This window comes from Dreissena polymorpha, chromosome 5 (assembly GCF_020536995.1).
Source record: "Dreissena polymorpha isolate Duluth1 chromosome 5, UMN_Dpol_1.0, whole genome shotgun sequence".
In the NCBI taxonomy this organism is placed as follows: domain Eukaryota; kingdom Metazoa; phylum Mollusca; class Bivalvia; order Myida; family Dreissenidae; genus Dreissena; species Dreissena polymorpha.
In genome coordinates, this window is record NC_068359.1 from 33,427,270 (window position 1) to 33,451,189 (window position 23,920).

General features: G+C 33.9%; 1 protein-coding gene across 1 annotated transcript; it reads right to left on the reverse strand.

The window, feature by feature from the left end:
- Positions 1-8,812: 8,812 nt before the first annotated feature.
- LOC127881288 (uncharacterized) lies at positions 8,813-20,345 on the reverse strand. The gene is made up of 3 exons (XM_052429040.1): positions 19,964-20,345; positions 14,035-14,122; positions 8,813-12,662 (listed from the first exon to the last, which is right to left on the reverse strand). Exons 2-3 carry the CDS (start codon positions 14,110-14,112, stop codon positions 11,325-11,327), a joined length of 1,416 nt encoding a protein of 471 aa, XP_052285000.1. The 5' UTR covers positions 14,113-14,122; positions 19,964-20,345; the 3' UTR covers positions 8,813-11,324.
- Positions 20,346-23,920: the final 3,575 nt, after the last annotated feature.

Consider the following 23,920-nt stretch of genomic DNA (forward strand, 5'->3'; position numbering starts at 1 on the left):
AACATTTACCATGTCTTATATATCCATTGACATTTTAAAAATCTGTTAATTATAAAGCGTTACAAATAGGAAACGATGAAATGATTTGCATGCATGCTACTGCTGTCATCATTATATTGTGTGATATTAAAAATATGCTTATATAATATATAAAATATGTAAATACAGCTAGCAGCAGGGATGGCAGAGTGGTTAACGCGCTAGACTTTATTGCAAGGGTCAGTGGTCTGAACCAATGTATGGATTATTTTTTTGCTTTCTTGATTGTATAATTGTTTTATACTGAAGCTCTTAAGTTATGCATTGAACTTCATCAATAAAAAGCATAACAAACTTCAAATAATTGCCAAATCTTCGAACAAGTCCATTTAAAATATATACAGATTTGTGTGGGCATGCTTGCCCCACCAACATACTTGAAATAACGAGGAATGAAATAAGCGAAGTATCGTAATTATACCACACAGTTCGTGTTGACATGTAGGTAATATTTTATTTAAAAGTGCGAAATGCGTTTTAATGTACTCGTTGCCAACTGCGTTATATCTGAAACACGTGCATTATTATAAATCAATAGTAAACATGTATTCTTGTGGAACATCGTGATTTAATAGGTGGCAATCTGGCAAAATGGCATAATGTATTTTATCATTGACTGCATAAGTATGTTATGCATTTATTTATCAGTCCGTTGTTAATGTATTCGTTATGTAGACGAACGCAATTATTTTATAATAATAATATGTAAAATAAAATGACATGAAGTACAATACCGTCTCTGTAGCCAAGCGAATAGAGCGTTCCTTGTTGAGCCAGGGAGTGTCTTTCACGGGACGTTTGCTGATATGGCTGATTGCTTACCTAGAATCTGTTTCGATTGCCTTGCTGCAGACGCCAAAGAATAAAAGATGCAGGAAAGTAAGTCAATCATTGTGTTCATAAGTTGAAACGACGTATAAGTCAAAATAGAGCAAAATAATTAATTACGCGAAATTGAAAAATACCGCATAAATTTCATATTAAAACAGCTTCGCTTATTCGTCGCAAAAATAGTACAAAAGTAAAAATGGAAGCATGAAAAGACAAGCAGGTAGAAAACACATAGCTTTAAGTCAATATTAAGGAAAAACTTAAATTGAAATTTGAGATGGTAACCAGGGTAAACTGATTCGAAGATTCCTAAGTTCTAAGAACACCTCAAAGTTCCCTTAAAGGGATCTTTTCACGCTTTGGTAAATTGACAAAATTGAAAAAAGTTGTTTCAGATTCGCAAATTTTCGTTTTAGTTATGATATTTGTGAGGAAACAGTAATACTGAACATTTACCATGATCTAATATAGCCATTATATGCATCTTTTGACGATTTTAAAACCAAAAAATTATAAAGCGTTGCAACGCAAAACGATTGAATAATTTGGAGAGTTCTGTTTTTGTCGTTAAATTTTGTGAAACTACGAAAATTGCTTATATAAGGTATAAAATACGACAAAAATGTGTACTCGGCGGAATAGCTCAGTAGGCTAAAGCGTTTTTACTTCAGGACTCTGGCAGGACTCCAGGGGTCACTGGTTCGAAACCTGCTCCGGGCAATGTTCTTTTCCTTTTTTTAAATTTTTTCTTGATTTTTTACTGGAGCTTTTACGATCCAATGTTTACATTTATCAATATAAAGCATTTAATGAATAAGTTAAAAAAAATGCCAAAATCTGTGAAAAGGCCCCTTTAATACATGTTTGTCTCTTACTTGCAGTGGTCTCTAACAAAGATATAACTGCAACTTTCACTAAGCTGAAGGTGATTCAGTCGGGCACTTATCCATAACTGTATGGTATTTTTAAGTTAATACGTACACAATAATGCGTGTTCGCGCATTCGAAGAACATATATTTGACTGTTGGCATTTTTGGGGAAATATATTATGTAAGTCCTAATATTCCGACACATAGCACTCACTAGTTCAAGTGTTTAAAATAAAGACTATTCAGCGTGCTCGTTTTTAAGTACAAACGGGATGCGTTGAGAGGATTTACTAAATGCGTTTGACCGTGTTAAGTCTGCAGGAGCAAACCTTATAGTAAGGGTCGACTCTTTCTGCTTGGAGTATATTTATATTAAGTAACTACTTCTATAAAACAACAAGGGACAAAATTGTCACAAAACCAGGTTTTCATTGTGAAAAAAAATCTGATAAAGGGAGAAAACTCAAACTGAACTTTTGAAATGAACAAACAAAATTAACCCCCTTAGTAAGTTTTTTTTTTTTTTAATCTATTTTTAGTCGTGGCGACCTTGACATTGGAGATATTGACGTGATTCTTTCGTGCGACACACCGTCCCATGATGGTGAACAAATGTGCCAAATGATTTTAAAATCTCACAATGAATGACATAGTTATGGCCAGGACAAGCTCATTTATGGCCATTTTTGACCTTTGAACTCAAAGTGTGACCTTGACCTTGGAGATATCGACGTAATTATTTCGCGCGACACACCGTCCAATGATGGTGAACAAATGTGCCAAATGATTTTAAAATCTGACAATGAACGACATAGTTATGGCCCGGACAAGCTTGTTCCGCCCGCCCGCCAGCCCGCCAGCCCGCCAGCCAGCCCGCCAGCCCGCCAGCCAGCCCGCCAGCCCGCCAGCCCGCCCGCATTCGCCAATCTAATAACCAGTTTTTTCCTTCGGAAAACCTGGTTAAAAATCCACTTAAGGCGGAAAAAGTCCTCCCTAAATTGAATTTGCGGACTGCATTGGAAACTTTTCATTATGTGTAGCATATAATACAGGCTATTCAACATTTTTCTATTAAAATTGCCTGACACGATAAATGCACAAAGGGTTCTATAAGGCAGTAATTTGAAAATGTATTAAATTAATCATTAATACATAATTCCAGGATGAATGGGTATGACCGTTTCCCAACCATTATGACATATCCTATTTATTTAATACAACGTTAGTGTCGAGAATTAACGTATTTCAACACCCGAGCATGTTGTTATTTGATTAGGACAATTTTGAATAAATGAAATGAGTAGTGAAGGTTTGTTTTAGTTATATATAGATATCAATTATTATAAGCGGACCATACAATAATTTTAGGTTTGAGGTTTGTTGTAGATCGTCGCTAATGCGAATATGACATTAAAGTTTCATAAACTTCCTGATAATTTGATATTGCTAGCAAAATCAAATACAAGGGACAAAATTGTCACAAAACCAGGTTTTCATTGTGAAAAAAAATCTGATAAAGGGAGACAACTCTAACTGAACTTTTGAAATGAACAAACAAAATTAACCCCCTTTGTAAGGTTGTTTTAAAATAAATCTATTTTTAGTCGTGGCGACCTTGACATTGGAGATATTGACGTGATTCTTTCGTGCGACACACCGTCCCAGGATGGTGAACAAATGTGCCAAATGATTTTAAAATCTCATAATGAATGACATAGTTATAGCCCAGACAAGCTCATTTATGGTTATTTTTTACCTTTGAACTCAAAGTGTGACCTTGACCTTGGATATATTGACGTAATTTTTTCGCGCGACACACCGTCTAATGATGGTTAACAAATGTGCCAAATGATTTTAAAATCTCACAATGAACGACAAAGTTATGGCCCGGACAAGCTTGTTCCGCCCGCCCGCCAGCCCGCCAGCCCGCCAGCCAGCCAGCCAGCCCGCCCGCATTCGCCAATCTAATAACCTGTCTTTTCCTTCGGAAAACCTGGTTAAAAACGGGTGATTCACCTGTCGAACTTTATACTGCAATGCTTCAAATTACACGGAAAAATATCTTTACCATATTTCCATATTGTTTTACGACCATTGTTTATGTATCGAGATCAATATCATCGTTTACGACTAAACACACATTCCGTTTTATTGACGAAATCGTTAAGATCATATTTTATACATGTTCTAATTTGTTTAACCCCCGTGTAACTTTCAGTAGTCTTGATATCTTGTGACTGTTTCTATGGGGTTTTTTAATTTATGTTATTTATTGATACACATAAATGTCATTTGGATTTTTTGTAAATAAAATAAATTTGTATTAGAACAGTACAAAGACAAGGCACAAGAACTTCACTATAGTAGTTGGCGGCTATGAATCAAATTGATTGACAACACTGGAAAAAATAACAGATAAAAAAAAGTAATGGGCCAACGTTTTACAATGAATTTCTTAAGATACAATTATTCCGTAACATTAATATTGATACCATACATATATATATATATATATATATATATATATATATACATAGTGTGTGATAAGTCAAAAGTAAACACATGAATGATACTAAAGATTCACAGATTCCAATGAATACTCAATTTGACATTTTTCAAAATAGTGATAACCACAATGTGATATTTAAAAACCACCGTTGTTTTAAGACAAATATAAGCTGCAACACAGTCTTAAATTTCTCATAAATTTAATCTAAATATATTTATTAGAACACGTTATGATAAACCCAAAACGTAATGTTCTCCTCTTCAACCGATCGTAAGTGTCCTCAAACATAGCATTTACCCAACTTCATTCAACGCGTTTGTGTTAAACACTCAACAGCTATTCGATATGATCTTATATTAGAAGTGCATATTACATATTCTGATATTCTGAGTATGGGAGATTGCCAACAAATAATTACCAAATATTCGTGTGAATGTTAAGACATAAATTATTTGAATATCCTTCAAGAATAAACACTATATGCATGCATTATTATACCACTAAAATAACTAGATCATAAAAACCTCTAGTTACCCACAAAAACCGCTGTTACGATAATCTGTCGATATCATTTAAAATATAGAATTATTTAATGTTTCAAATTTACAGAAAGTTTATAACCGAACAGGAGAAAGTTTTTAACCGAACAGGAAAAAGCATAAGTCCAGAGCAATATTACACAAGCTCATACAAATCAGGTTATTAAAACGGCTTCGTGTTGTCCCCGAACAATACATTATCGGTCGGTACGAAGATGTGTATCTTACCGCGTACCATTCTTTCTTTAGATTCAACGTAATTTCAGGAAAAAGGTTACCTTCAATTAATTTTATTACGACGTCTTTTCCGTCATGTCCGGTGCCTTGATTTAGTTTTCCTAACCTATACTACTAACATTATGACAAACTACTGACCTTATACTGAAAAATACGCGGTCAGCATGCGAATTGGCTTTGTGAGTGCAAAACGAGTTGTCTGTACGAAGTAAGATAAAGTGAGTACAACATGCTTCGAAATATGTTGACTTTGGGGGATTCGTATTTACGTCTGAATTACGCTAGTTTCATGTTTTGTTCGTCTTGCAATACGAGTATTTTGTTTTGTTCAAACACCACTCCCGCTGAACTACGTTACAATGAGAGGTGCGTCTGTACGACAACGCGATACGGCGTCATAACTACAACGGTTACGGAGTCTTTCCACAGTGTGTTGACGATACGGAACTTTGTTAAAATAAATGGTAAATAACGGTAATTTTGAATAGTTTTTGTATGTGTAAGCCAATGTTTATTTAAATACGGATAATGCTCTCCTCTATCATAGCTTGCCATGTAATCTATTTCTATGTTATCGAAAAAATGGAAGTTTTACAGACCTGTATAGACAACTCATAAAATCATGAGAATATAATTCAAAGTCTGACATTAAACAGAAGAAAATGCAAACAAACGTAAGCAAGAAAGAGTATTGAATCAATCTTATCAAGATCTGTCTCAAAATTTACTGCATGTAAGTGTTACGAGATGAATGCAAATGTTACGGCGTCTTACAGAGAGTGTTACAGTGCATTTACTACAGCATGTTTAAGGTTACGGTATAGTATCGACAGGTACAATGGGTTTCAGTAAATATCAAGTTCGGTAAATTGTATTTATATGGAGGTTTCGGTAAAATGGATCTTTATAGAGGTATACCTACAATGAAGTGTTAATGACACCTATTATTGGCTTTCATCATGGGGCATATATTTGCAAACTGGTGATTAATTTTTAATTGATTCATTAATGCAATACCTACAGTAAAGAATTTAGGGGCATGAACTTTTTAAAAATAATAATTTTAGGTACCAACCCAAAAAATATAGATTGTATTAAAAATGTAACTTTATTGAAAGTAAATTTACGATTTAAAATAAATCAATACTATAATGTTTAATGATTTGGTGCATTTATTTAAAAATAATAGCAATAATAAATGTTGATTTTAAGACTGAATTAACAGAAGATCATTAATTTAGTTTAATGCTATTAACAAATGTTTTAAAGTCTTGTAAAATATTGTTGTACTGATTTATACAAAAAAGCGTAAACAAATATTAATGACTTTGCGATTTTAAGATTAATTCAGTATTTAATTAAATATTTTTACTATTATTTTATCTAAAAATAAATGTACCAAATCTTTAAAAATTGCATTACTGATTGATTAAAAAAAGAAATACAAATAAATATTACCCAAATGAATTCTTGCTTTTAAATGACCTTACTATGTTATTGAATTCCTCACTTCAGATGCGCGAAATAGTTTCTACATTCCTGTACATTCTTTACAGTAATTGAGGTAATTAGTAACTGAGTTTTTATGTTAATGATTTACTCAGTTTACTAAATTGAAGGAACGCACTTTTTAAAAAGTGTGCCTGAAAGAAAATAAACTCGTGATATTTGTACTGTTTTCATTAAATATTTATTCATACTTATATACATTTACATAATTTACAACATGCAATATATAACATTGAAGAAACATTTTAATAATATCAGTCAGTTTTTATTATTTTATTTTATTTTTATACATATATACATTTACAGACGCACGTCCAAAATGCAACAATCGTGGAACGAAATATCCAAGGTTGTAAATTTGACTTCCCGCAGGCGCTGTAACGCTGTACAGAAGACACCGTAACATGTCTTAGTCGTAAGAGCAGATACCGTAACATGTACACGGAGTTGACATGCTACAACTTTTTTGCAAAATCGCATAGAAATCACCAATTATAGCATACACATGGTTATCACATGCTTGTAAAAGAGTGAACTTGATACAAAGCATTGAAAATAATCATCGTGACAGAAACTGCAAGCTAGAAACAACGAATTCATTGGATTTTCTTTGTTTTGAGCTTGAACTTATTTCTTTTATCATGATTTCACGCTAGAAAATGTCTCGATAGCTTAAGAAGCGAGTAAAGAAACATTAATACATGAAAATAAATGCCATATCCCGTTTCACGTATAAGTTTAAACAAAGAAATTACTTTTGTAAACGCGTGTGTATGTCTATACTATAACTGTCAAGACGCTGTAACCGTTGTAGTTATGACGCCGTATCGCGTTGTCGTACAGACGCACCTCTCATTGTAACGTAGTTCAGCGGGAGTGAACACTTTATGTGTATCATTCTTTTAAGTGAATTGCAGTCTTAAACGATTGAATAATTACAGCGCGTCTGTGGGTAATATTTGTCATTGTGAAATTGCAGATATGTATTTATTCCTGTAAATAAATATAACAATACTTTGCAAAACGTTTGAAATGACATTTAACTGACCAATGTAGCAAATAACACGCGTATGTATAAAACAATTGTGTCATTGTGAAGATATATTTCTATTCAACTTCTAGGTTATTAGCTAGTGAATCTTCAAGAGTAAAACAAGTTAGTTTACAACGCTTGTACTATAATTTTACAGCCTTGCTTATAACCCATTAACACCTTGAGTTTTCGAACATGAACATAATTAAATGTTTTTCTTACAAAACTAAATAGTTTTCAGCGAATAAAGACTCATTATATTTCCTTACATTAGTAAATTTGTCTTTTTTCAGGAATTGTATGAAGATAAAGTTGTAAATATAAAGAGAACTTGGTAATCATATACTATGTTTGTAAAACGTATTGAGTTAAAATTCATATTACAACAAGAAGCACAGTACAAAGTAATCAAGAAAAGATGGCTTATTGCACATACTACTGCACCTCAGAAATCATGGGCATTGTATAATGTTTCAATACCCTTATGGTACTAGTAGGCCTGTTTGCAAGAACGATATAACATTTACAAAACATCACTTAATTGCATTACAGTGATTATATTTTGTATTCGCTTATTTCTACCATATGGTTTAAATGCACTAAAGCATCCATTGTAAAAGGATTTCAGCATTTTAGTATTCGAAATTCTGTATTACCATGAATACTATGTCTAGGCGACATTTATACACATAGGATCTCATTCGACATGAAAACTTATGTCGTGATGCTTAATTATTCATAATTTACCACTCTGACATAAAAACAGACGTGTCGTTACGCTCAACTTGCTTAAAGGTATAGCCATACTAAGCAACTGATTATACATATTTAAATGACTTCCTCATTTCAGCAATTCGACGTATAATTGCAACTGGACAGCACATTCATTACATTACCATTATAAAAGGAGTTCTAACGACTTGAGTGTGCATACGACGAAGAATGTTCACTTGTCAATTTTTGATGTATCATGTCAATCTTTTGTTGAGGGAGATAACGTAATGATGTGAACGCGAAACATTAGCTTTCACAAGAACAATCTTGGTTAAATTCCAAAGTTACAGTTGTAGAAACGGTTTGCATAATCAAAGGCTAGAATAGGCCTATGTCAAGTATACGCGTCAAGGCATGCTCATAACCGCAACATAATGTTCCTATTGGAACGCCGTGCATGCATTCAGGTAATACTCAACACCTTAACTAATTCTATAAGTATAGTGTAAAGACGAACAATACGCATGAATTATACGTTTTTGATATAGAACGCTTCCTCAAAATTACTCTACACAAAAAGGCATAAACAACTAACAAAAAATAATGCAAATTCATGTGTATTTATCAATTAGTTGCACATTGTTATCACTCTCATTTGCGTCTGTTTAACATGTCTGAGTTTTTACAACTATATAAAAGAAAAAATATCAAATGCATGAAGCTGTTTATAATACTATACAAAAAGTTAGAATCCAAAAATAAACTTCCGAAACCAATAAATACATCTCTTACACTTAACACGAACTTTGTTTTTCTACGGTATGTGCTGCGGATGAAGATTGTTTATGAGGAATGTTTTTACAATGTCTATGTAATTTCGTCATAACATACTCAGTTTTATATAATTATGATTACGATGACATGCCTTACCATGGGTTATGCGACGGATTTTTATTGCTCTTTAACTTTCCGACTGTATAAATCAATTTTACGCGAATCGGTTTATCAATACAATATTAATAAACGGTATGGTGATTAACTTTATTAAATCTTTTTCTTGCACTTAATGAGATCAATTAAAATTATTGCGAGTGAACATATGTATTGTCGACTACATGGTAAAAGAGCAAATAAAGAGCTGCATATAAATTGTACTTATTGGATTAATGTCTCATGATGAAAAAACGTTTAATGTAACACATTCATACATTCAATAATACAAGTATAATTGCGAACTGTAAAATGTGCAATTAAATTGTGTTAAATAAACTAAATCATGTTGAGTGCGTCGACGCATATTTGCAAACAATTTGACATCATAGTGTTGGTTTCACCTGAAAGTATTGAAAACTCCACCCTTTAATCATAAACACCTAAACCAAATTTGCCGTCAAACAGACACGCGATACACGCAACTTTTGTTTCCCTTGAGGTAAGGTGTAAAACTTGACAAAATCGGCAAACAATGCACAATGACAAAGATATCTTCTTTAGGGTACAACTTGTAGCTTTTCACTAAATTGAAATAAAACAAAACCTCACGAAAAAGACATACATACTAATGATGAGTTATGAAAAAATGTGCAATCTAACGAACGAATACATGTCAAATAAAATGCGTAACAATCAAATCGAGACTAACTGTAGCAGTAAATTAAACGCAAATTTGCATAAGACAATCTAACAAGTACGCAATAACTGCACCACGTTTGTTATTTAATGAAACAAAATATGGTCGGATTCATGCAAACATAGGTTCAATGCCATATGGCTAGCTTATCTCCGTGGTGCACTCTTGTCACAAGATACGGTATCCGCCGTAAAGGTTTTGCGGTCTTAGTAGCGGACAGGGTAGCTCCTGAACAAACGGCACTAATGCACATGCTTGTCAGAAGATACGTTGGCGTTATAAATCATAAGACCCATGTTATGTTCGCATGATGTTGCGCATTTCCTAGACAGATACCTAAAGGTATTAAATACGTATCATGAACAACGAAAACATTATTGTTTTGCACATAGTTTCAACAAAAACTAAACTAATATAATAGTTTTAACAATACATGCAGCACTTACAATAATGAAATCATACTGCGACATTAGCATTACAGGTTGAAATATAATAAAGCAGACATATAGACTAAATACCTTTACGAACATACTATCAAGGATTATCGAGATACATATTAAGCATCCACATGTACGTTATGCTCACTGGGTTACAAATCGTACATTAACGCGGTGAATTATTAGGCCATGGAAGGCCATGCACATTCTTTTATCGGAAATTGGTAGCAAAGTTTTAAATCAGTATCAAATATACATTTTGTCTGTTTTTGTACAATGGGGAATACTAAAACACTGTTACAAGTTTATACGGATATTTTGCAACGACAGTCCAGTGTAATCCATGGTTATAAAACAATTAAACATTCCACCTGACTTATTAATTAATAGGAAACAAGAACATCCATATATGTAATATCAACACAGAGAAAATAATGTTCACAATTTCTTGTTTACGTCCACTTTTACCTAAGCCCTAGTAAGAAAATGAAACATCTATATATCAATGTGCATACCTCCTCTATTAATGGACACTAGTAAGTATACATTGTATATCAACAAAGTGTGATGTTTGCCTAGATATGAATACACATTTACACATTGAAAGAGCATTATCAACTCGTTCTTTTGCATACACTTACTCATTGGCTGACCGGTAAAGTTCACCTTTAAAATCATTATCTCAATTTATTGATTATGCAGTGTAGTGCACTAACGTATGTTACGAACTTTGGAGAAACATTATCGGAGATACCCAGGTCATTGGAATTGGTAACGCAAAATAATTTATTTGTGAAAAGGTCAAGAGGGATAAATTTATTTGATAGTCATTTAGTCCGACGATCTTAAAGGTCAACTCCGGCCTTTTGACATTTTTGTCGGACATGTCCGACGGGCCCACGATCTATCGCTACAGACGGAAACTCGCCTATTTATTAGTGTTAAATTTGCAAGTCAAATTGTCAATATTTTCGCTTTACATCAACAGACTAGTATATGCATAATTTAGATCAATTACTAGATCCCCCGTGGATCTCCAGTCCATAATCCATTCTAGGTTAACCTCACTCGCAATCTCATGCTGACGTCGTTTTGCTACCTGATAAATAATATCTGTCTCCATATCCACGCCCAAGGCAGCTCTGTACATTTTTATCAGCTCCAGCATCTCCATCTCTATTTTCATCCCGCTGTGCCATCGTAGTGGCTCAGGATGAGCGATAATAGCTCGTCGTATTTTCGGAAGTCTCAATATGATTCTTGGACCTTCTTCAATCAGTTCATTAATTGTCGCTATCCAAGCACGCTGCTGTTCATTATCCAGATCACAGGCTGCCATCAGATTGCGCTCTGGAATTATGTAATAGGGCAGCTCTCTCTTATCTATAGCAACTCTTAGCGCATCCAATCCTTCATGCAGCCAATGAATCAGGCTTCTTTCATGAAACAATAACTGTTGGTTATTTTCTGCTATCCATAATACAATGTTTTTCATCGTGAACGATGTAAACTCTTTCTTACGTGGTTTTAATACATCTTTTTTTACCATTTTTAATAAAACATACAGTTTCACTTGGGTGTCGTTAAGATTTTGTACCAGTACGCTTTCGGCTGTGTTAAAACACATCCTCCATTCAACATGTTCATAATCACTGCCTTTCATTCCAACGGGAGTTACAAGTGCCCCAAGTGATACAACCTCCTGGACAACGTTAGGTGTTGGCCAGTTGCGATGTCGTGTCGCCCATCTTGTTACGATGCCGGGACAGTAAAAATGTAGTGCATGCACTAAATCTGTGTGCAAATCTTTTGCAAGTGTACTAGGCGTGGACGGTCCCGCACGCTCGTGTACTACTACGTCTTCCGTATGTTTAACGTCCGAACACGCATTAACATATAAGTCACTGCTCAAAAAGAGGCGACCATATCCATCATCACACAAGGCTTCGGTGAATTGAATAGAGGCCGTTGTACCGAATCTCTCTAGTAGCAATCGACAATGTCCGGGGTAACTCAAACGACTGCATGATCTCAATATGTTTGTCTCCCCAGGAATGGTACTTGAATCAACACCTTCTTCTAAACAGATGACACCTTTTACAACACTAATATAGTCTCTATCGCTCTCAAGGTAGCTTGTAAGACCCTCAGCCTTGCTACCCGCGATGATCCACGTTGACCCATCACGACTTTGAGCAGTTAATAGCCTTCCACACTCTTTGTAGGCGTCTCTCCGTGCCTGTCGGATGTAAGGTCCATAGCCCAGAAAATTCATCACTGTACATGTCTCTGCAGAGGCAAGTTCTCCTTGAAACTGAAATATGTGGCAATTTAATATATGCAAAGTGGTGTACAGAGGTTATTGCCGCATTCTTTTGTAAAACATTACCCCGGTAGGTAAAGCATACAATAAAACAAGGGACAAAATTGTCACAAAACCAGGTTTTCATTGTGAAAAAAAAATCTGATAAAGGGAGAAAACTCAAACTGAACTTTTGAAATGACCAAAAAAAATTAACCCCCTTTGTAAGTTTTTTTTTTTTTTTTAAATCTATTTTTAGTCGTGGCGACCTTGACATTGGAGATATTGACGTGATTCTTTCGTGGGACACACCGTCCCATGATGGTGAACAATTGTGCCAAATGATTTTAAAATCTCACAATGAATGACATAGTTATGGCCAGGACAAGCTCATTTATGGCCATTTTTGACCTTTGAACTCAAAGTGTGACCTTGACCTTGGAGATATCGACGTAATTATTTCGCGCGACACACCGTCCAATGATGGTGAACAAATGTGCCAAATGATTTTAAAATCTGACGATGAACGACATAGTTATGGCTCAGACAAGCTCATTTATGGCCATTTTTGACCTTTGAACTCAAAGTGTGACCTTGACCTTGGAGATATCGACGTAATTATTTCGCGCGACACACCGTCCAATGATGGTGAACAAATGTGCCAAATGATTTTAAAATCTGACAATGAACGACATAGTTATGGCCCGGACAAGCTTATTCCGCCAGCCCGCCAGCCCGCCAGCCAGCCAGCCAGCCCGCCAGCCCGCCCGCATTCGCCAATCTAATAACCAGTTTTTTCCTTCGGAAAACCTGGTTAATAACGGCGAGGCTTGCCAAGTCGGTGTTCATTAGTGCAGAGCTTGATATACTTCAAAACGACTGTATGACGTTTTACGTGTTTATCATGACGTCATTAACACTTAATCTTAATATGTGTAAACTACATTTTTCGATTGTGCGTTGAAATGTGTGCCTTAAATTTAATACGTATTGGTATCAAAAGGTTTGTTTTGTTAAATCTGATTTAATATTACCGACATTTGTCTAGAAATTTGTCACGAGTAATACGACGAATCCCCAAATATTTACAAATATAAACGTCAACTGACCTGACATAAAACATGTATACATCATTGTATGCATCATGCATATTTTTTTCAACAATATATCAGCGTAAGGGTGTGTTAAAAACAAAACTCAAAGCATAAGTGATGCGTGTAAGTAGTTGAAATTTCCAACAAAAGAAATTGAATATACTTTCATGATGTGATGCAATAAGCTTACTAATAGTTAGTGTAATGTATTAAATCACAGTCTGTGTTCATATATCAATATAATTTAGAATCATTACAATTTAATAAAAACGCACTTAAATTGATCTTACCTGAACGTGACTGCTGGACACACTGCCCTGTCTAGGGACCCCTCCTGGTACATCACGCGGGATGCTTTCATCAGCCATCTATACAGAGCTGCAGTTAAATGCGAGACACAAGAGAGCAGATAAATTTATATCATAATAGTATGTTAAGAGTGATAATTATACAAAGTCACAAAATACAATGCCATCCCCCTAGTTTTCCAGGTTGTTCAAGTATTTATTGATAAAAGTATGATGCAGAAAAATTAAGATTCTGAAAGTTGTAAATATGGCAACAATCAAATTCGGCGTAAAAACAGCATTCACAAAGCTAGTTATCGCGCAATTGATCTTATAATAATCGAATACATGCAGCAAGCTACAATATAGTTTCAATATAATGTTATATTCATTTCTATGCATACAATGTAATTATACACGTTCTACAAAACCAATATGAACGAAAACGCTAAACATGATTACCTACGCGGAATTGGAAAATACCGTATATGTTTTTCAACCGGGGATGAAGGACACAATTAACAAAAGAGCAAAAGAAAACGCATGGTTCTCTTACGGAGTTTAGATGTAGTCAATCCATATCAAACCAGTTTGACAAATCAGTTTGTTTCGGCGTTCTTGTAGTTGCACTTTTCGTTATAAAATTTATACTTTGTAGGGTAATTTCAATGGAGAATATGTCGCGTGTTTGTTTGTTCGTCATATATAGTTTATCCGTTTACACCAACTGTTAACAAATGAAACATTGAAAAAAGAGGATTATGTTATATGAGCTGATTTGCCGTGTGTGTGATGAAGCAACAATCTGTAACTGACACAGTGGACAACATACGTTTGTGTTCTTCAACTCGCAGGGTAAATTTAAGTACATAGAGAACTTCTTAAATATTCACTATACTTTAATGTCAACATCAAATTAGTAAATCATTAAACATTAAACAGCCTCAAAGAGTTAACGATAAATAATAAGTTGTGCGCGACTGTTTTCAAAATTCCATATCTGAAGTTAAATAATTTTCATTACAAAAGAATGTGTTTGTATATATTTAACATAAATATTCTTAATGTGTTAAAGCTATATATTCACTTTTTTATTTTCAAACTACATTTTGTTCAAAACTATGCATCGAAGAAAGATTCGTGGTAAGTTAAAAATGACGATGATAACGAAGCCGATGATGATGATTATATTATAAAGATGACAAGGATGATGATGGTGATGTTACCTCTTGCTAATGGTACTGATGGTGGTGCTCAGGGAGGAAATAATAAAATTAATGTATTACGGAAGATGAGCATTATGATATACTGCTACAATTCCGGTTTTATTGTCTGTACTTTTTCTCTAGGAGTACGCACTTTGGTGTTTAGCACAATAGCTCCTCACGTAATTTGTTGTTCAACACCAACATCGAGTTCAAACGAATATGCGATGCAACAAAGCTTTATATCTCCGATAAGGTTTTTAATAACTATGCGTATTTTTATGGATGTATTAGAACACAGAACAATATACAAAAATGTATTCATCCAAATTTCAACCGGTCTGCAACCTTTCAACTGTCATACAAAACATTTACCTCAACTTCTATTAACTCGCGTATGTTTAATCTAAAACAAAACACGCTAACGAGGTATTCCTCATGGTCTAAAATTAGAAATACATATTACATATTCGGTTGATGGGACAGTTTAAATGAATATTTACTGCCTAATCATGTGAATGATTTAAACTAATTAGTTGAATATACGTTAATAGTAAACGCAGTGTACATGCATTAATCTCCCATTTGACTTCGTGGATCATACAAGAAACCCACTTACCGTTAAAAACAGGTCTACGCCAAGCTGTCGATTTAATTTAATTTTTGAACGCGTTAATGTTTTACATAAGCAAAAAATATGAAACTCAACAGAAGAAATCAAAAAGTTGAGAGCACACTTACACACGAGAAATAAGCAAACGCAGCAAAATAGCGAATAAAACAAATATTAGTTGCGCGGCTTCTTGCTGACCACGATCGGTATAATAAAAGGACGCTGTGTTTGAATGTGTCGTAGTATATGTATTCAGCATGAACGTTATGCGTCACATTCTCTGTATTTTGTTAACTGTATTGTATTACCTTGCACATCGCCGTGCGGTCATTCAATGTTACTAACCTTTCCTACTAACGTAATGACACTCTGTTGACCAAATTTAAAACTAAATGTGCGGTCAGCATGTCACCTGTCAAAGTCATGGAAAAAAACATTATTCTAAACGAAGTAAGATCAAGTGAGCAGCACAAGATACAAAATGTGTTGACTATGGGGGATAAGTGTGTGATCTAAATTAATACATGAGAAAATATTGGCTTGTATGATCAAGTGTTAACTTTATATGTATATGCAATATCAATAAAAACTATACGAATGTATTCCTTGTTATTTACCATTTCCACTTTCGTTTCAATTTTAATTTAAGATTAAGAACGTTAAAGTATAATTTGCGGATGAATTTTAGATAGGTAGAATACATAACAAACAATAATATAGAAATACAGCTTACCTCTGCTTCACTTCAAAAATTATTTTAAAACTTCTTCAGATATCTACCAATATACGCGTTGATTCAATAAGACAACGAACACAAAAATGTCTATTTGTAAACCCTTGGTTCACGTAATTACCGCAATACTAACCGCTTGGTTTAAATCAATATTTCAATATATCAAACAACGTCAATTATAATTAGCATTAAGTTGACTTGTTTTATTCAAACCAAATTTAAACAATACTATATTGCATGTTTTGTACTTTAAGTCTAAAAGCTTGGTGATGTGTATTGATTTCTATTGTTCGGTAATTGAATCCACAGCACATTGAAATACTTGTAAAGAAATGGTGTCAAATTTCAACGACCGTAATACAGTGGTGTTTTGGCACAAAACAAAAGCAATCGGTTTCGATAGATTTGATAGCAAAATGATCATTTATTCCGTATACCATACGATCAATCAAGAATGATCAGGATAAAGCAAAAGATAAATGCCAGACACGATCATGGTCTGTAACCGCTTGAGGTAAACAATCTTGAATTATCCTGTTATTCTCTATGTATTCGTGTATATTCAAACATTAATATACGTAGCAATAAGATGCTCCTTAAAAGTTGTTTACAACAGTTTTAACATCGAAAGTACTGATATAAAGAACGTATTGGCCAGTAATGTACACATATATATAGCATAAATAGCTTTTTTTTCCTATACATAACAATAGATAAGATCAACAGGGTGGTGTTTAATTGTTCTGTAAGTTAAACTGCGTAAGTAATCCATCTGTCCAGTCGGACTAGTGCCAGATGATTCACATTTCTTGACGACAAAGCTACTTGTCCGAAACGTAAATGGTAACTCAATCTACTATTCAGAGATGTTACAGCATTTAAATAATAGCATAGCAGGACTAAAAAGGTGCATTATGGTGTCCCTCAATCGTGAAGTATAGTAATTACAAACCAATGATACAAAATGAATGATATTATCAACTCCACTTTACTGTATTTTATGTAACAATAATGTTACAAAATTGTTATAGAAGAATAAATCGATTAACAGTCAATCTAAAAACTTCTGAATGAGTTTCAATTGTTATCACTGTGTATGCAAAACATTTGACTGAAATAAACTGCAAGCGAAAAAGACGTTGAAAAAACAAATAATATAAAGCAACTAATCACAACAGTTTTGTTAATTAAACTATGCGATTATACTCTCTTGTTAACAGCTAAGGTTTGCTAGTAAATACTAGCCAAATAAAACAAGAATAATATCCTTCTTCCCTATTGTTTCATCCATTCCTAAAGATTCATCCACCCCCTTATTTTGGTAATTATGACATATTTCTGATAAACCTTAAGTAAGTTATGCTTATTTAAAAAAATATATAACATGGATGTTGTATTTTGGTTAAAAACATGTGAATTTTGATTTTTTGGGGCAAAAATTAAATTTAGGTAAAAATTAAGTAAAATCGGCTACCCATGCTGTGTAAATACCAATAATTCTGAAAATATTCACGTTATAACAGCATGTTTGTGTTTATTAGTCTATAAGAATATTTATTTACTGATTTATATCCAAATTACTTAAAAAGTTTTATGTTTTCCTATAAAAAATGATGACTGAACAGATTGATAGGAAAGGTACCAACAAATCAGGGTTGCTAGGGTGCCCACATAGAATTGGCCTGTTACTAAGGAAATACCTGCGTTGTTAATTATTTTGCCATACTTTTGTGGGGAAGATATAAAATGTTTAATTAAATGTCTCACTTGTGATGAAAATCTTTTCATACAGTAGAAAAAGTCAATTTCACTCTTAAGTGGCCGAATATACAGGAAAAGAGGCTATACTGATTTACTGCTCTTGCCCCCTCTGACTAGAGGACTATTATATTATAACTTGTCTTGAAATAAATTGTTAAGAGTTGGCCGTTCAAAACGAAGACACGAGATATGCGTCCTTATTATATCCTCCAATCACTTTGAGTCGAGCATGACCCAAAGTCGATATCTATGTTTACAGTAATAACGCGGCTCTCGTGATGACGTCACACGCATGCGCTCCGAGTATTTTCTTTTACTAATATTACTACGCTTGAAAATAATCACAAACACGACTAATATAAGGAAAAAGCAGATTTATTGTATTTAAAAATCTTACTTCAACTAAAATAATCCAAATGTATGCCTATTTCTTGCATTTTTTCGGTACTCGTCATTAAACTGGCACATAAATTGCAGACCACTGCCCTGGTTTAAACACAACAAATTCATGTATTTAATTTATTTGAATGGAAATTCTTTAATTTGTTCTAGATTCCCAGAAAATTTTGCATGTAACAATCTGTGAACGCACATCGCGAAAATATGTTACATGACGATATACACACGTTCAGTGGGTAAGCCCTGTCCCGATTGGATGATAATTTTATCAAATCTTTTAAGAGAAGCATAAATATGCCAACATTTTATTTGAAGAAATTGCGAACGTTATTTCTTTTTCAACTCTTGAGCACTTTTTCGTGTCATTGTTGCTCAAAAGAAGATCGACAGATAAAACAGAAATTTGTTAAATGGTAAATAGAAGATATGCAAAAAAATTAATAAATCTTTCAGTTTCTCTAAATTTGTTCAGTGAGTCGAAGTTTTGTTGACCTCCTGCCGATTGCAATCGAGTACTCTCGCTTTTCAGATGTGACCTCTCGACTCAACGTAAACAACGCGCGTAGTGTATGTCATTTGCGGGTGTGTATGGAATTATCGGCTTTGCGTTATAAACACGCTGTAAATAATCAATTTTGACGTTGGTTGAACGGGAATTAAATAAATCTCTTTAAAGGTATAACGTTTATTGCGGCATTGTTTGATAAATTCAGAAATTGTTTTAGTTGTTTCCTTAACCGCTCGACTCAAGGTAATTGGGGGATATGTATTCGCTGACGATTCTCTAAAAACAAATACAATACATTAATAATCTATATAGTCAAACATACCAAATTATTAACATAGTATTTAAATAAATAATTCAAATAATCGCGCGTCTTTTCCGTCATGTCCGGTGCCTTGATTTAGTTTTCCAAACCTACACTACTAACATTATGACAAACTACTGACCTTATACTGAAACATACGCGGTCAGCATGCGACCTGCCTTTGTGAATGCAAAACGAGTTGTCTGTACGAAGTAAGATAAAGTGAGTACAACATGCTTCGAAATATGTTGACTTTGGGGGACTCGTATTTGATCTTAGTTCAAGTAATACAGCAGAAAATATTGGTTTGTATGCACAGAGGTCACATACAATTCATCAACAAAATATCAAAAGTTAAATGAAAGATACATAGCATATATCACTAACATAAATATAAAAGCGTAAATCTTACCCCTAGTTTCACTGCTAACACACGTTTAAAACGTCTTCATATGCAAACCTACATTTAAAATTGATTCAATACTACACCGAACACAAGAATGCCTCAATTTAACCGTGATTCACCTGATCTCCACACTATTAACCAAGCATTTAAATCGAAATATCGAATACAGCACATAGTTTCAATGACACTTAAGCGTATGTTAACTTGTTATATTCAACCTGAAGTATACCAATACACTTTTTCATGACCGGTTACTTAATAGCTAATAGCTTATCGATTATTTTCCTGAGTTCTACTTGCCGGTAGTTGTAAGCACACGAATTCAGATCAAATTTTAAGAATTGTAAAGAAATAGTGTCGAGTTTCAACGACCTAAGTACGGTTCTCTTTTCGCACACAAATTATATTTGGTAGATTATCGAATTTTGTCAGTCGATAGTGTATTCAATACGCGAAATTATCACTCACCATCAAACTATTCATTATAGACAAAAAAAATCTCAATGTTTACATTTCGTACTTAAGTTACCGCTTAGGAAAAGACAACGTTAAAACAAATTGGGGACCTAAACCGATTGAAAAGCATGAAAAGCCTCACACTTAACTCAGGCATAATTACAAAACGAAGAAGTGCAATAACCTTTCAATAGCATTGTGTGTTGAGGTTTTTCGTTAGTGTCAACCGATTACTGGTATTCATTTTATTTCGTACATATTGATTAGGAAACGTATACATATAAATTGATAATGTAAACGTTACAGTATGATTTACAATATATTTTAGAATACAGTTTAAAATTCATACACTAATACATATATACATATATAATACATATATTTATATAATATATTATGCACCCTTTTATACTTTTATTCGAGTTTATATCGGATAAAAAGAGTTATGGAGATACATGTATTTAAAGTGGGAACCCCATATCCTTTTTCTAAATGAGAGACCGTGTAACTATCTACTTGCCAACTATCCGTCATTTACGTCTGAATTACGCTAGTTTCATGTTTTGTTCGTCTTGCAATACGAGTATTTTGTATTGTTCAAACACCACTCCCGCTGAACTACGTTACAATGAGAGGTGCGTCTGTACGACAACGCGATAAGGCGTCATAACTACAACGGTTACGGAGTCTTTCCACAGTTTGTTGACGATACGGGACTTTGTTAAAATAAATGGTAAATAACGGTAATTTTGAATAGTTTTTGTATGTGTAAGCCAATGTTTATTTAAATACGGATATTGCTCTCCTCTATCATAGCTTGCCATGTAATCTATTTCTATGTTATCGAAAAAATGGAAGTTTTACAGACCCGTATAGACAACTCATAAAATCATGGGAATATAATTCAAAGTCTGACATTAAACAGAAGAAAATGCAAACAAACGTGAGCAAGAAAGAGTATTGAATCAATCTTATCAAGATCTGTCTCAAAATTTACCGCATGTAAGTGTTACGAGATGAATGCAAATGTTACGGCGTCTTACAGAGAGTGTTACAGTGCATTTACTACAGCATGTTTAAGGTTACGGTATAGTATCGACAGGTACAATGGGTTTCAGTAAATATCAAGTTCGGTAAATTGTATTTATATGGAGGTTTCGGTACAATGGATCTTTATAGAGGTATACCTACAATGAAGTGTTAATGACACCTATTATTGGCTTTCATCATGGGGCATATATTTGCAAACTGGTGATTAATTTTTAATTGTTTCATTAATGCAATACCTACAGTTAAGAATTTAGGGGCATGATCTTTTAAAAAATAATAATTTTAAATACCAACCCAAAAAATGTAGATTGTATTAAAAATGTAACTTTATTGAAAGTAAATTTACGATTTAAATAAATCAATACTATAATGTTTAATGAGGCTTGCAGAATAAAATGTTCTCCCATATAGTCAGGGGCCAAACCATTTTTAATCTTAAACACATGGCCAAGAACAATCTAGTCTTCACGTTTATTAACTGGTAGCCAGTTGAGCGATCGAAAGTGTTCTGGCCCGATACGTGCCCTTGCATCGAGACCAAAGACAAACCGCAATAACTTATTCTGGGTGGTTTGGAGCTTATTTTGTAACAATTTGGTGAGGCTATGGTACAAAATAGAGCAAGAATAATCAAAATAACATTAGATCAAAGACATGACAAGAAGTTTCTTGGTTTGCTGGATGTGATATTGTTTCTTCCTATATAGATATCTTAACCTGGAGTTGGCCTTCTGAATGACTGAACGAGCCATGGTTTCAAAGGACAAAGTTTGATCCAATGTAGCCCCTAGGCATTTGACTGAAGATGTAGATTTAATTATGGTACCATTACAAGAAATATCGAGAGAAGGGTTTGACCCGATTGTATGCCATAGAACCAAAAAGAATAGACTCCGTCTTACCTAAATGCAGTGACAACTTATTATCAACCAACCACTGACTAACCAGATGTAAATCCTCTTTCAATAACCCTTCAATATCAGTTTTACACTTACCAGACACGAGAATACCTGAGTCATCTGCATATAGGAGGAGCTTATTTTTAACCACAGCAGACATATCATTTACATAGATTAGAAAGAGCAGGGGACCTAGAATTGACCCTTGTGGAACTCCACGTGATATTGGGGCTGTACCGTGTCAACAAGTTGATGTCTATCTGAAAGGTATGATTTGAACAACCTTAAGATATCATCACCAAGACCTGCTGCACTTAATTTCATGAGAAGTATAGAGTGATTAACAGTGTCGAAGGCCTTTTGGAGGTCTAGAAGAATCATTCCTACGAGATTACCTTTATCCATTTCCAACCTGATATAATCAGTCAGATGAATGAGACAGGAGTCCGTTGACAAACCACTTCTGAAACCAGACTGAAATTTATACAACAATTTGTTAACCTTGAAGTATGACTCAACCTGGTCATATACAACATTTTCATATATTTTAGATATAATACTCAAATTAGAGACTTAACAGTAATTACCAACGGCGTTTTATCACTTTTCTTAAAAATAGGAACAACCCTAGCAGACTTGAGATCCTCTCGAACAACACCCTGTATAAGAGATAGATTAATAACATGAGTGAGAGGTTGAGAAATAATCGAAGCCCCATCTTTCACAAAACGTGAGGGCATACCGTCTAAACCTTTTGCTTTATTAGAACTAAGCTGGTTTAAATATTTGAGCACTTGGTTCTCAGAAACTAAAGAAAGAGAAAAGCTGTTGACAGCTTTTACACCAAGGCTAGCATAAAAATTAATGACAAATGATTTTCCAAACTTAAGAACACTAGTTGGTAATTTATCAACAAGCTTTGAGGCAACTGTAGTGTAAAAATGGTTAAAAGAATCTGCAATAATTTCCTTATCAAAGTATATATTTTCATCAATATTTAGACAAATATTAGAAGAGGAAGATAATCCATTCTTAGATGGTAAACCAAGATTCTTAATGATAGACCAGAGTTACTTAGAGTCATTTTTGTTAGCTTCAAGAGACTCTGTAAAGAAGTTTTCATTCGCTGTATCAATTAAGCATTTACACTCATTTCTTAACAATTTAAATAGTTCAAATTTTTCAGCACTTTTATCACTTTTGTAATTAATAAAAGCCTTGTCTCTTTGGTTGATGGCCTCAAAAATGTCAGAATATATCCGTGGTTCAGTCCTTTGTTTAATTCTCATTTGTTTAATAAGAGCAATGTTGTCTATCACTGACATTAATATATGTTTAAAAAGATCCCAAGCTTCAGAAGCATTGTCACACAACAAAACTTGATTCCAATCCGTAGCCAAAAGGTTCTCTTGAAAAATCTCCCTGTTATAATTTTTCATTGAACGTGCTGAAATGTTATTATGCGATCCTATGAATGATTTTGTTACTTTCCGGGTACAATATTTCATGTGATGGTCACTGAAAGTTGTTTGTATAACACCAGACTGTGAAATCTTCT